The 12725-nt window shown below is 31.8% G+C and overlaps 1 protein-coding gene across 4 annotated transcripts in view; it reads left to right on the plus strand.

Moving 5' to 3' along the window:
- Khc-73 (Kinesin heavy chain 73) overlaps window positions 1-12725 on the plus strand; it is a 38389-nt gene that overhangs the window by 7183 nt on the left and 18481 nt on the right. For all 4 annotated transcript variants that reach the window (XM_066301976.1, XM_066301977.1, XM_066301979.1 and 1 more), the window contains exon 3: window positions 4842-5005. In XM_066301976.1, the coding sequence (XP_066158073.1) occupies window positions 4842-5005 (164 nt within the window). The remainder of the gene's footprint in view (window positions 1-4841; window positions 5006-12725) is intronic.

Here is a 12725-nt window from a genome sequence, read left to right on the forward strand (position 1 = left end):
GGCTTCGTCAACGCGGCAGGGCAACTTTAAAGGTGTTAAAAACAAAAAAGGGTTTTAATGATGGAAGTTCGGTTCAACTAAATCATAAAAGAAGCAAGAGTAAGATGAGCGTTGGCTTATAACAGCGAGAAAACAGCTGATTAATTTAATTAATATCGAGTGTTGCGCTGCCACTTTAAGAGATAATGCTTAGCGAAAAATTACGGAGGATTTGGGGCGCCGAATATAAAATTGGTTCATTTTTGATTTCCTACGTGGAACACTCGGAAGTCTTAACTTCATCAAAAACACCAACAAAATTGTCAGTAGTCTAGTTTGATCACGATGGCAACGCAAACGAAGCAGAAATATAGAAGAACTAGGGCATCATACATATTTAATAATTTAAATTTACAATTAAATATCTTACCTCCCCTTCTCTTCTTCACTTTTTGAACTTCAATTATATTTTATAACGTGTTTTACGTTGATTTGTAATCAAAGGGTTCTAGCGGAATGTCTTGCAACAAATCATTCACATCATAACATAAATAATAATTAATCATACAAAATTCTTTGTATTAAATTTTTTTAAAAGAAATATCATCATGAAAATGATCAAATTCGCTGCCACTCTACAATCAACGGATGATTTTTCAAAGATGATGTTTAAACCTTATTTCGCTATTAAGGATGTTCTCCTTCGAAAATCGAATATGGTTCAAAGCAAAATTTCATTAGTGATTTAATTACCAACTTAATAAATCTGTCGAACGATTTATGTAATATGAAACTCTCCGATCGCGTTAATTGCATTAAAAGTTTTGTTCTACGGATTTATCCTCGATATCAGATTTCCCTTAGAACGTCTTTAGTAATCTTTGACTTTGTCAACATCTCTACTCTGTAAATTCATTTTCATAGTTTAATCAAGACATGAGATACTATTACGAATTATATAATATCTTCCTAATTAGTTATCTCAAGCAAATAGATCCACTACCCAAGGAGCTAGTCACTGCAATAACATTAAGTATTCAACTAACAGGCTGAATGGCTGAATGGCGTTACCACCTACATTCATAGAAATGTAAATAATGTATAGACTTTATCAGAAAACGAGGTTTAGAAAATAGATATATAGCTCAAGGTTGTACACAATGTTTAAATTTTCAAATGAAAAAACACACACGGTAGGTTTGCAATAGCACACTTTTTAAACTCTTATTACTTTATTGTTTTAAAAACAAATCACTAAACTTGAGGACATGGTATTGGGTAAGTGAAAAAAAACCGTAAAAATAATAATCTTTCGAATTAGTTAACGTGTGTTTCGGAAATTTGGATCACAGTGGATTGATCTTTTTAAATAATTTTTTTAATTTCTCCTTAACAGAAGTTAACCCTAAGGAGGACATTTTATTATCTTTTTAACAAAGGGCTTCTTAGGAACACACTACTAATTGATGAGAATTGAAATATTTTTTCTCTTTTTGTAATAGAGAGTAATTAGAACACAGATTTCTTGGAAATTGGTGGAACATTATCTCTATTTTTTGTGTTTCTCATAAAAGTAGTGTCAAGAATCGCTTGCCTGACACGTATTAGCGAAATGTCCAGATATCACGCGTGTCAGAAAATTAACCGATTTTTTTTATCCAATGGGATCAAGAAGTCACACATTAACAGATTTGCCAGTTGAATCATTCGAAAAAATATTCTAACTCCACTTTTGGGAGCCGTGAGACCAAAAGAGGTAAAGACACTTTTTATACCACTTGCCTTCAACATTCATTCATTCATTCATAATTTGAAAATGGTTACAATATGAAAAAAAAATGGAACCACAAGCTTTTAAAACAAACAAAAAAATCGAATTTTTTATGGTATGTATGTACTGTGTGTCAAATAGGACTTGATTTTAAATAGTAGTGACTGACTGTTAGTTATGAGGAAAAAGAACATCAAATTTTAATGTACTGCATATCTTAGAATGTGAACAAATAAGAATCTAAGTTGTTATCCTTAGATTCCTTTATGGTCAAGGAATCTAACGTTAGAGGATTAGTTGTTTTTAGGGACACTTCGTATACAGAGTGGCCCACTCTCAATGCAGAATTTCTTAATATTAAAGTCTTACAGATATTAATATTTTTCAAATTGAAATCCTGCTTAATGAGAGAACTTCGCCAAATTTGTCAAAAAGTGAGCATTATACAAGAGGTGGCATAACTTCAAAGTATATCCAATATACCAAGATTATAAGCATAAAAAAAACAGTAATCTTTATATTATCGAAGGCCATAACTTTTCAATAATTTAAAAGAACGAAACACATTCGTGTTTTAAATTTGAAACATTTATATATTGATATTATTTTTTTCAGAGAATAGAGCCATCCTGTACATAAGTGTATTCGGAGTTGAAAATATCTGCGTTATTAGGATTAAAAATATTTAGCACCTCTTCACCATAAAAGCAAATGAATTTGATCTAAAATATAAACAGTAATTTACACACGTTAGTAATATAATCTGCATTTACACAATGAGCTAGTTATAGATAATCATTAGTAATATGTACAAATTATTTTTCCCTACGAATTTTCATGTATATGTAAAAATAGCTAAAAGATTTAATTTAAATTTGAAAACCAATTTTATCGCATATTGTTTCAAGGAAAATCCTTTTAAAACACAATCGATAGTTGTTCGAAAGTCCGGTTAGTACTGATTCTATACTTGAATCATTTCTTTTTATACCATAATAAATCTAACCATTTTCAACCGACTGAACTACCTCGTAACCTTGAAATCAACGACCTATATGTTTAATGGCAAAACACTTCAAGAGACCAAGTTCTAAATTGTTCCTTTAAATGCTTAATTTTGGTAACTTCAAAAACGCCGCATCGAAACAATAAAATAGTCATTTCCATCCTATTGATTGATGTTATTATTGGTATCCTGACGACAGTACTGGACAATGCACCCATATTGATTTTTCCATGTTTAATACTTATACAATTGAACACTAGACAAGACCTATTGTCGTATCATGTAAAACTAAAAGAGCTATTTTGATAGTGTTCTATGTCCGAGACCAAATTGTTCAAATGCAAAATTTCTAGATTACGATGTCACAGAGATAAAACGTAGATGTCATTGTGGATATTTCCGGTTAACACTTGAATCTGTATTATTTTCTAAAACAGCAAATGATAGATCTTAATCGGGTTCGAATTATTAAGGCTCATAAATTATGTCGATTATAGTAGTTCGTAGATTTAGACAAAGTCAAGTTTCTGTAGGATACTGGTAATCAAGGTTTATACCTATGGATACATCGGAACTATTAATCCTTAACTTTGCATATTAAACTAACTAAAAATATTCCTAAACTTCTCTTAGATTACAGCTATAATGCAGCTACTATTATGCTTTGGATGGTGCCGGTGCTTCCAATTTAGTTGAAATGCGGATTGTTTTTGACATTTCAGCTCTATTGTGCCGTTCCCGCAGTGGAAATGCGGCATTAACATCACTTACAAGTCACAACAGAATCCTGTATTATAAGACAAAAACCTCCCGACAGACACGGTACGAAAAACATTAAATTAATATTATTCTCGACAGTTTGTTATACTTTTTTTTGTCTACTAATTACATTAAATTTATCAATGAGCCGCAAAATTACAAATTCCTTGAAATCAATTGTTCCAAGTCTATATCCGGATTTTAATTTTCACTGTTCACAAACGTGAAAGAAAGTGAATTTATAAGAGTGCATGCTTACAAGGAACATCCGCTACTTGCACTTTTTATGCAGTAATTGCTTTTGATTATGTTAAGCATGAAAAAAAGTGACACAGCTGGTTGGGAAACGAACAAAGGTTTGTTCAAGTTAGGTCGAATTTTAGATATCAAAAGGGGGATAGATAATTTGTTAAATCGCGAAGTACATCAAATTCTTCTTGAATTGGCTCTTTAACTTTTAACGGATAAAATATACCTCGAGCAAAAGCTTTTTGGATATAAACGCATTTACGTGATTTAAAAAATGGATAAAGCTCTACCCCAACACAGCCCTATACTCAACTTTAAGGGCAAATTCGTATACACAATACACAAACGAGACATATTGATTTGAGTAAACTGATATATGCTTTCATAAAATTCTCCGCGAGCTCGTGTCAGCCACAATTTTCCTTCAAGTTTAATGGATATATCCTACATAAATAAACCCTACACATAAATGGAAAAAAATTTCAATTTCGCGAGGAAAATATGTACTACTCTTCCTCTCTTCAGAATCTTTTTCTTAATTCAACCAAAATTTATTCAAGTTTCGTTGATGTTCCTTGTCAATTGGTTTTGTGAAACGAATATTGCAGGAGTCGGTTTGTGGGAGAAGTCAAGCGAAAATAAATCGGTCCCCTAGGGTTTGTTAATTTCAGATCTCACTTCATGTTTGGAAGCAAAGGAAATCATTTTTGTTTTCTTTATTATTATCTTGATTGCTTCGCTGTCACAAACGAATATTTTCCTTCAAATAAAGGCTCAATTTTAATATTTCGTTGGCGTCTTCTTGGAAGCCAAATTGATTTGCATAGGGCTTTATTTTTATTTAAAAGCTTGTATTGAAGACTTTGCTCGAGTTTATTATTTTCTTGTCATACATATTTATAAAGGCTCGAACTAACTTATGAATAGATAAGAATGAGGGAGTAGCTGAAAATTGCCTCAAATAATTTACTTCTGAACAATACCAAATGAAAATTTAAAAAGATTATCATGATCGAAATTCAAGACTGGGCCCTAATCAACGTACATATGTGACCTATTTTTGTGTATTTTTTTCAGGAAACAACTAAAGACATTTGCCTTTGACAACTGCTTCTCATCAGTAGACCCAAAAGAAAAAGGCTTCGCATCTCAGGAAGTGGTTTTCGATTCCCTTGGCAGAGATATATTAGAAAATGCTTTTCAAGGATACAACGCGTGCATATTCGCTTATGGACAGACGGGTAAGTTATCTTATCTTCTTGTTTAAGCCACGTTGACGGTTCATGTGAAATTTGTTTCATGGAAATATTGCATGTACCTGTATAGAGCATTTGTTTACGAGTCTCTGTGCCGTTCTAGCTTTAGATTGGATATGAGAGAGCTTAAAAGAAAAACATAAATACTACATTCATTAGTTGCGTTAGCGGATATGAGAATTATTGAAAATGGTAACGTCAACAATGGCAATATTTATTATGTATAACTATTTGAGAGCGTAATATGTACTGGTGTCTTTTTGTTATTGAAGTTAACAGATTTACTTGAAATGCATAGAATTCTATGTACTTGTATTTAACTGGTGCAATGCCCTCGGCTTAACTCAAAGTCGCTTGCTACTAACCCTATAAGGTGGGTTTCAAGTTGCAGCCAGCTTGTCTTTAAATCAAGTTGTAACAATTTTTCTGTTAAAATAAAAAGAAGAATCGTTATTTTATTAGTTGCGTGTACACATTATCATCCATTCTTTAATCCGCCAATATTAATAACTATATAATTTGCCAAGTATTTCTTTAGGTTAAAAGTTTCACCTTAAAAATCATTCGGTGTATATATCCGTCAGAGCACACCGTTCCTAGATTCCAGTAAACGTATCTTATTTAGTATATTAACAATTTATACGCGGATAAAAGTTTGTAAATAGAGCTATATGAGATACAAAGAGATATATGAGATATAAACTCAGATGCGGAGAAACTAATGTATGAGTACACATTATTTTTCTGACATGTGAGTTTATATCACAGTTCTAAAAAAAATAGGAGGATAATTAAAATTATGAAATCAATAAAACAGGTTAGCAAATTCTTAACAAATTTACCAAATAAAGCACACAGCCGAAATCCTAGGATATGATTTTCCGAAATAATAAATAAGATAATCTAATCTCCTTTAAGCGTTGTACTATAAATAGCGTCGTTCTATATCAGAAATTAAAGTATGAGGCATTAGAAATTAATAGCCTGTAACTGTCAGCAATTCCAGCCCCTATACACCTACTAATAGACATTTACGGCCACAATACCTAATTTATGATATAGAAAGTTCCATACGAGTATCTAATTTAGGAACCGTTGCAAAAAATATTAATTAAAATTACAAACTGTTTACTGATGTGTGAAGGATATTTTGTTTATGTTTCCTCTTTCATCACCTTAGTTTTGCCATCTTAACATTGGCAAATTTTATTATTTTCATTCACGCATTGTAGAAATAGTAAACATTAAAAAAACAGCGTTTTCACTTAGCGTTTGTTTTGGACGTCTAATTAGAATTTGAATGTGAATTACTTTTCTTATTTAAAAAAAAATAAAAAGATAAAGAGACTAATTTGTTTAATTTAGCGATTTAAGCTGTAATAGAGACTTTTTGGAACTTTGCAAAATCAAGAGTGATTATCCGTATGCTTCATAATGATAACGAATATACGACAGCTGGACATAGTTCGAATTGTTTGATTTATCAAATTTTACATTTTTCAACTTCGACATTTTTTCCTTAATATTCCCAAATTTTTAGACGAATTGTGTTTTAAGAAACTCGAAATTTAATTTCTGACGACTCGATGTGGACGAAAAATAATTAGTATATCCACCTAATTCCAACAGTAGAAATAAACGCCACGTTAATGCGCTTGCGTCAAATAATTACAATGATAACGAAAATTTCCTTCTATCCATCCGTAAATTACGGATTTCGTAACACTTGATAACCATTAGTTTGTCAAGGGGGAGTTCTGCGCTTAAGCAGTTAAGATAACCGTAAGTGAGGTTTATACTGAAAGATCAGTTAAATTTCAAATCTAATCATCTGCGAAGTTTATTGAAAAAAAAGAACGTATGTCGATCATCATTTGTGTATATTTGGCTACTTAAGTAATCTAATATAATAATCTAACCTCATTTTACGGCCTATGATCAAGCTACGACCTACTTTTTATCTTATATTTCTCTTGTATAAAATCCCATAGCTTGTTAGATATGAAATTTGAATGATGTCACTGTATTTGGAGTCCCAAAAAGTCTCTAATATTTCGCTCGGTCTGAAATTATTTAAAAAGAGTTTTTCACTTAGGATTTTTCTATTGCTCGAGTCTAAAGTAATTCTAATTTCGCTTTAATTTTAATGATTTCCATAACTCTGTCACAAAACCTGAATGTATTGATATATAGTAAATACTAAATTGCTACTTTAAGGTCTTGTTTCCATTAGAGCGAAGAAAGTAAATATTCCATAATGGAATGCAAATATTAGAACTAGTAAATGTATCTGTATATGAAAAGTCTATGATGAGATAACCGATGGTTTCAAATACTAAGACAATTTTACCTCCCGTAAAGTCGATGTCTTAATTATATCGTTTACTTAAAAACTCAATTTCATGTAATAAAAATACAGGTTATTTCCTATAATAGATATTTTACTCCCTAAAGTAACTAAATTAAAACTCAAACGTTTTCAATTCCAGTCTGTCGAAATTGGGAAATGGAAAATTACACCCTTGGGTGTCCCTGGCTTTCTGAAGGGTCGTGAAATGGCTTACAGTGGGATATGATTTACATGCACAATTTCCTTATATCCCATTATCGATTGGAAGTCCGCTAGTTGCGTGTTAATAGCGGGTTTTTTTCGTCAGACCCATCGCGTTCCAATCTTAATTACTTTAAGGGTAAAATACTGCGTCGTTACTTCTATTTGTAATTAAATTTACTTTGGTAAATATGTACATATAAAGCAAATCTGACCTAGGTTCAAGGTAGCATATGGGAGGCTGAACGCGTAAACTTAATGTCTACACCAAGACTCTACTCATAAATATATTTCAAACATACTCCTACGTGGTCCTCAAAATTAAGAAACTTTCAAAAAACAAATTAAACGGATACTGCGAAAGTAAAGTTTATTCCCCAGAGCAATAGTAAATATTCAGTCAAACCTAAGTGTTGCAGAAAAACAAATGTTGGGTAAAGTCAAAACATGCATCGTAAAACCTCTAAGGCAAATAAAGGAACGAGTGCTAATTATCAAAATATGTAGTTTAATAAGGGTAAATTAGACTATATGGATCTCAAATCTACTAATTTTTCATTAAAAGTTAATTACACAAAATGCGGAAACTAACGCAACGAATCAGTTTTATCTCCGAAGGCTCTAAGATATTCAGCATTTCCTTCCGCAATAGCTTATGCTCAATTACTTGGAATCAATTATTATTGTGCTTCAACCGACAATACAAAACATGAACGAACTTTTTCTTGCTGTTTTCATTGAATTTAGTCTGCAATCAGTTTATCAGTTTCCTGTCAACAATTAATAAACAAAAACGAAATCCGATTTAAAAGATATCCGTTTTGACAAATGCAATTTATTTAATAAACTTCTTGTGAATATTTGAGAAAATTTCACTTCTTCGACATACATATACATTTTCTTACAAGCAAGCATGCTGCCCTTTATAGCAATACAAAATACCCCATAGCCCTCCTATAGGTTATGAGGTAAGATCGATACCGTCACGTCCAAGACAGTTTTTATTGTTAGAAAGCAGCGGGCTTTTTGATACCTTTTCATTGTTCTAACCTAGATTTTGTACGGTCACGAAAACTGTCCCGACTCTATCAAAATCACAATATCACAACGATGACTTTTACTGCGGAAACGTCACTCGGATATTAAATAAAAACGTGCACTTATGAGTTAATAATTAATAGTCTCGTTATAAATACAGTGAAGTGGATAAATGCCGCGTTAAATCATAAACCTCCAATAAACCCGTGACGAAGTCATTCCTTCTACAGGGCGTTCTTGAAATGACTGCACGTAGACACAGAATAATAAAAAAATAAGCAAGGACTAGAGAAATACATTTCTTATTTCAAAAACAAATTCATGGTAAAAAAACATTCTTTATCAATGTTAACATTTTATACGTGATATAATAAATTTAATTCTTTTATGAACAATAGTCATTGTGTCACAATCACGCATAGACATTTCTCTTCGCCAAATTGTCCAGAATCCGTATATTTTTTAAAATTAATAACACATTTGTAAATGTACGAGACACTTGAAAAATTTTGTAAACCACTAGTTACCTGCGGAAGAACTAAAATTGACAAATAATTTAAGCTTGAACCGGAGGACACACAATTAACACTTTAAACTCAAGAAAATAAAATTTTATTTCCTAAATTACAATTTAAAATTTTTGATCTATTCTGATCTTCATTGTCCACATCAAAAATCGCAAAAATTAGGGACCCAAATAATGCTCTCTTTTGGGCACTAAAAAAGATATTACCAAACAATTTTCGTTTCGAGTTAATTCGATTATTAGTTTATTCCGTATTTCGAGTATCTTGTGCGTCATGTTACCGTTCGTGTGAATCATCTAAGAATTGACATCGGTACGACAACGTGCAAAAGAAATTTTACAATGTTTTTTTGCAAAAGTTCAAGTCATAGATCTAACGATCACAACAATACACGAAATGAAATGATATACAACATATATATGCTTAAGGAAGGACATATAAATAGTGACAAAAACCACTTAGAGCGAACACCTAACACAGATAATAAAATTAAGTGAGGTCAAATTAGTTGCAATGAACAAACATCGATCACTGACAGTAAATAAACCTTCTGGAATTATAATCCTTTTGAAATTTTGTCAATAAAAAATGTCATTCCTCAGCCACTAAGTGTTTCAGTTAATATTTATTTTCGGTACAGTACGTACTGCCCGATTTTATATACGCCTATGGTTTTTTTTCTTTTCAGACGCCTAAATTTTTCCTTCGATTCAATTTGAACTCCTTTGCGATCTACGTGATAGTACTCGGCAATAGTGCGGCTTCGGAGGCCCAAATGCAAAAAGGAAATATTCTCGATACTGACAAATAAAATTAAATTTTAAACCTGCGATTTTTACCCATTTTCAACGGAGAACAATCCCGTGTGAACGCTCGTTACTTTTTATTTTATTAAACTTCAAGTTCGCACAGTTTCCAAATTTTTTGCACATCTTCGGTCTAAATTTGATCATTTTCGCGAGCGACAAGGGAAAAAATGTAGGCACCCTGACATTAACAACGTAAATATTATTCCTTTGTTCCTAAAACCTTCTTAATCCAAAGCGATACTTTCGGATGACGTATTATCGAAAAACTACGTGTCAATGTGTCTGTGCTCAGAAATCAATATTAAAATGAGCGGTTCTTCCGTAAAAACAAATAATCTAGAAAGAGGTCTTTTCAGCTCCGGAAAATTAACATTCGGAAACAAAAAAATTGACCAAAAGGAAAAATTTATTTTATAGTTAGAAGTCCATTAAAACATTTCGTTTTACCTAAGCGGGGGAACGTGCCTCAAAAAGAGAAAAAAGTTAGCGATGTATTTAACGAGTTTTTCGAACAAATTCCATATTACGAATATCTTGTTTATCGTGCTATTACTCGGCTAAATATTCCTAAAATCGATACCGGTACGAAAACGTACAAAAACTTAGCAATCTGTCTTTTGCAAAGCTACGAATCATAGACCGAAGAATAACAACGAAACGATTGCCTCTAAACATTTCATTTCTTCAAATATATTTTAAATCAGTAAATATACTTCTGATTCCAAAGAGAAATTCTTCGAAAAAGAAGTTATAGTTATTCAGAGTTTAGAATTTCATACGTCATGTAAATTATTAATATATATACACACAGTATATATTCATACATATGTATACTATATGTATGTATAAATAACACAAGGTCACATGATAAACACTAACTTAATGTTTCGGTGTGTTGAATTTTAACACACTGAACAAATTTCTGTCAACCAGTTCAGGCCTGAAACAGAAAGAAAATTCACATTAATTTGTAAAAATATAGAAAATCTCTTCGAAATAGATATAGGTTGTGAATTAACTTCTTGAACCAGAGGCGCACACCATTGAGATTTGAAACACAAAGAAATGCAATATTAGTTTTTGAAGAAATTGAAAAAAAATCGGAACAGGAAGAGTTTCGAATTAATTCCGACTTTAACCAAAGGTGTGCTCATCAGTTCCGACCCGAAAAACAAAAAAAAAAAATCAATATTAATTCCGGAAGTAATTGAAAAAAAAATCGAAACAACGCGGGTTTCGAATTAATTTTAACTTAAAACATAGGTGTACGCAATTCAAACCTGAAACACAAAAAAAATCTATTTTAATTTATGAATGCCTAAATTAAAAATTTTCGAAACAGTTGAATTTTTGTAATCATTCCGGTTTCATGCAGAGGCGTACAAAGTTGAGACCTGAACAAAAAATATATTTTTTAATGTATGAAAATAAAGTTTTTATCTTTGAAACAGTTGAAGTGTTGACTTAGCTTTGACTCCAAGCGAAGACATACACAGTGGTTACCTGGTCCACAAAAAATGTTAATTCCTGGAAAGTTTTAAAAACCTTCGAAACAACTCAAATTACGAAAACATTCTTGGACCACGTCCAAATATGATCCTAAGTAAAATTGCAAAAATAATTTCGACTTTCAACCAAAATTGTAATTAAGTCGTTTTCTTTGACTACATAAAACGTAACTGTGAACCACAAAGAACAACAATTAGAACTCACCCCTGAACATCAAAATCGTGAGCCAGAATTACGTCAGCAACATCCACTTTCACTCACCAATTATGCATATATTCATGGTGTACCCCAGGGGTCTTTAGAACAAAAGAAAACGCGATTATTCCGATTTTTAGTGGAGCACACATTACGAACCTCTTGTTCATCGTCAGGCTAACGTTTAAGTGAATCATCTATAAAGTCACATCGGTACGAAAACATTTTTTTTTTATATATATAATTTATGTTGCCATCTGTCACAATTAAATTTAGGACATTAATCAACTTTGATAATCAACCTAATCTAAATAATAGTAAGGTGACTAGCATCCTAGACCCCTAATTGGTTGAATCTATATGGTAAATCCAGCGGGTTATGCCTTTTTAGTCTGTTGGAGGGTACGAAAACATGCAAAAAATTTATTACCTGCCTTTTATAAAGGTACAATTGATCGGTTTTGGGAACGATTCACGATAGAAAGTAATATGCGATGTTTCTAGATTTAGCAATATTGAGGAAACTTGCAAATTCAAGACACCAATTTCACTGTATCAACATACCCTGTTGGAAAAAAATATATTTCCTATTGTAAAGAGAAGTTGACCGAAAAGGAAATCTGAGGTTTTCTAAAAACAATGCTAATTTAGAATTTCATACGGTATTAATGCGTCATTTTCCTAACTAATATATATACATTTATAATATACAGGGTGTCTCATATTAGTAGTACAATCCGTTAACCGAAAATTCCTTATGAGAAAATAATTAGACTTTCCTTCTGAAACTTGTGTGCCACTTTATACTCATTACACAGTGTGTTGAAGTTGGTAAAAAAAAGTTGTGTTAATAACTTGGGTGTCTCATGTTTTAGTGAAATTTTACAGTGTTGTATGATTTCAATTAGTCGCACGTTTTCTATGATTTAAATTTAAAAAAAAAAGATAAAAACATTGAGGAAAATGGGGGGTCGTGTACAGGTTTTACCCCCCACCTTTTTTTTTGCACGGCAATATTGCATTTGTTTAGCTATCTAAATCAGTGGTTTCTTTATCTGAATTTTCTCAATCTTGGA

Source organism: Euwallacea fornicatus, chromosome 3 (assembly GCF_040115645.1).
Source record: "Euwallacea fornicatus isolate EFF26 chromosome 3, ASM4011564v1, whole genome shotgun sequence".
Taxonomy (NCBI): Eukaryota; Metazoa; Arthropoda; class Insecta; order Coleoptera; family Curculionidae; genus Euwallacea; species Euwallacea fornicatus.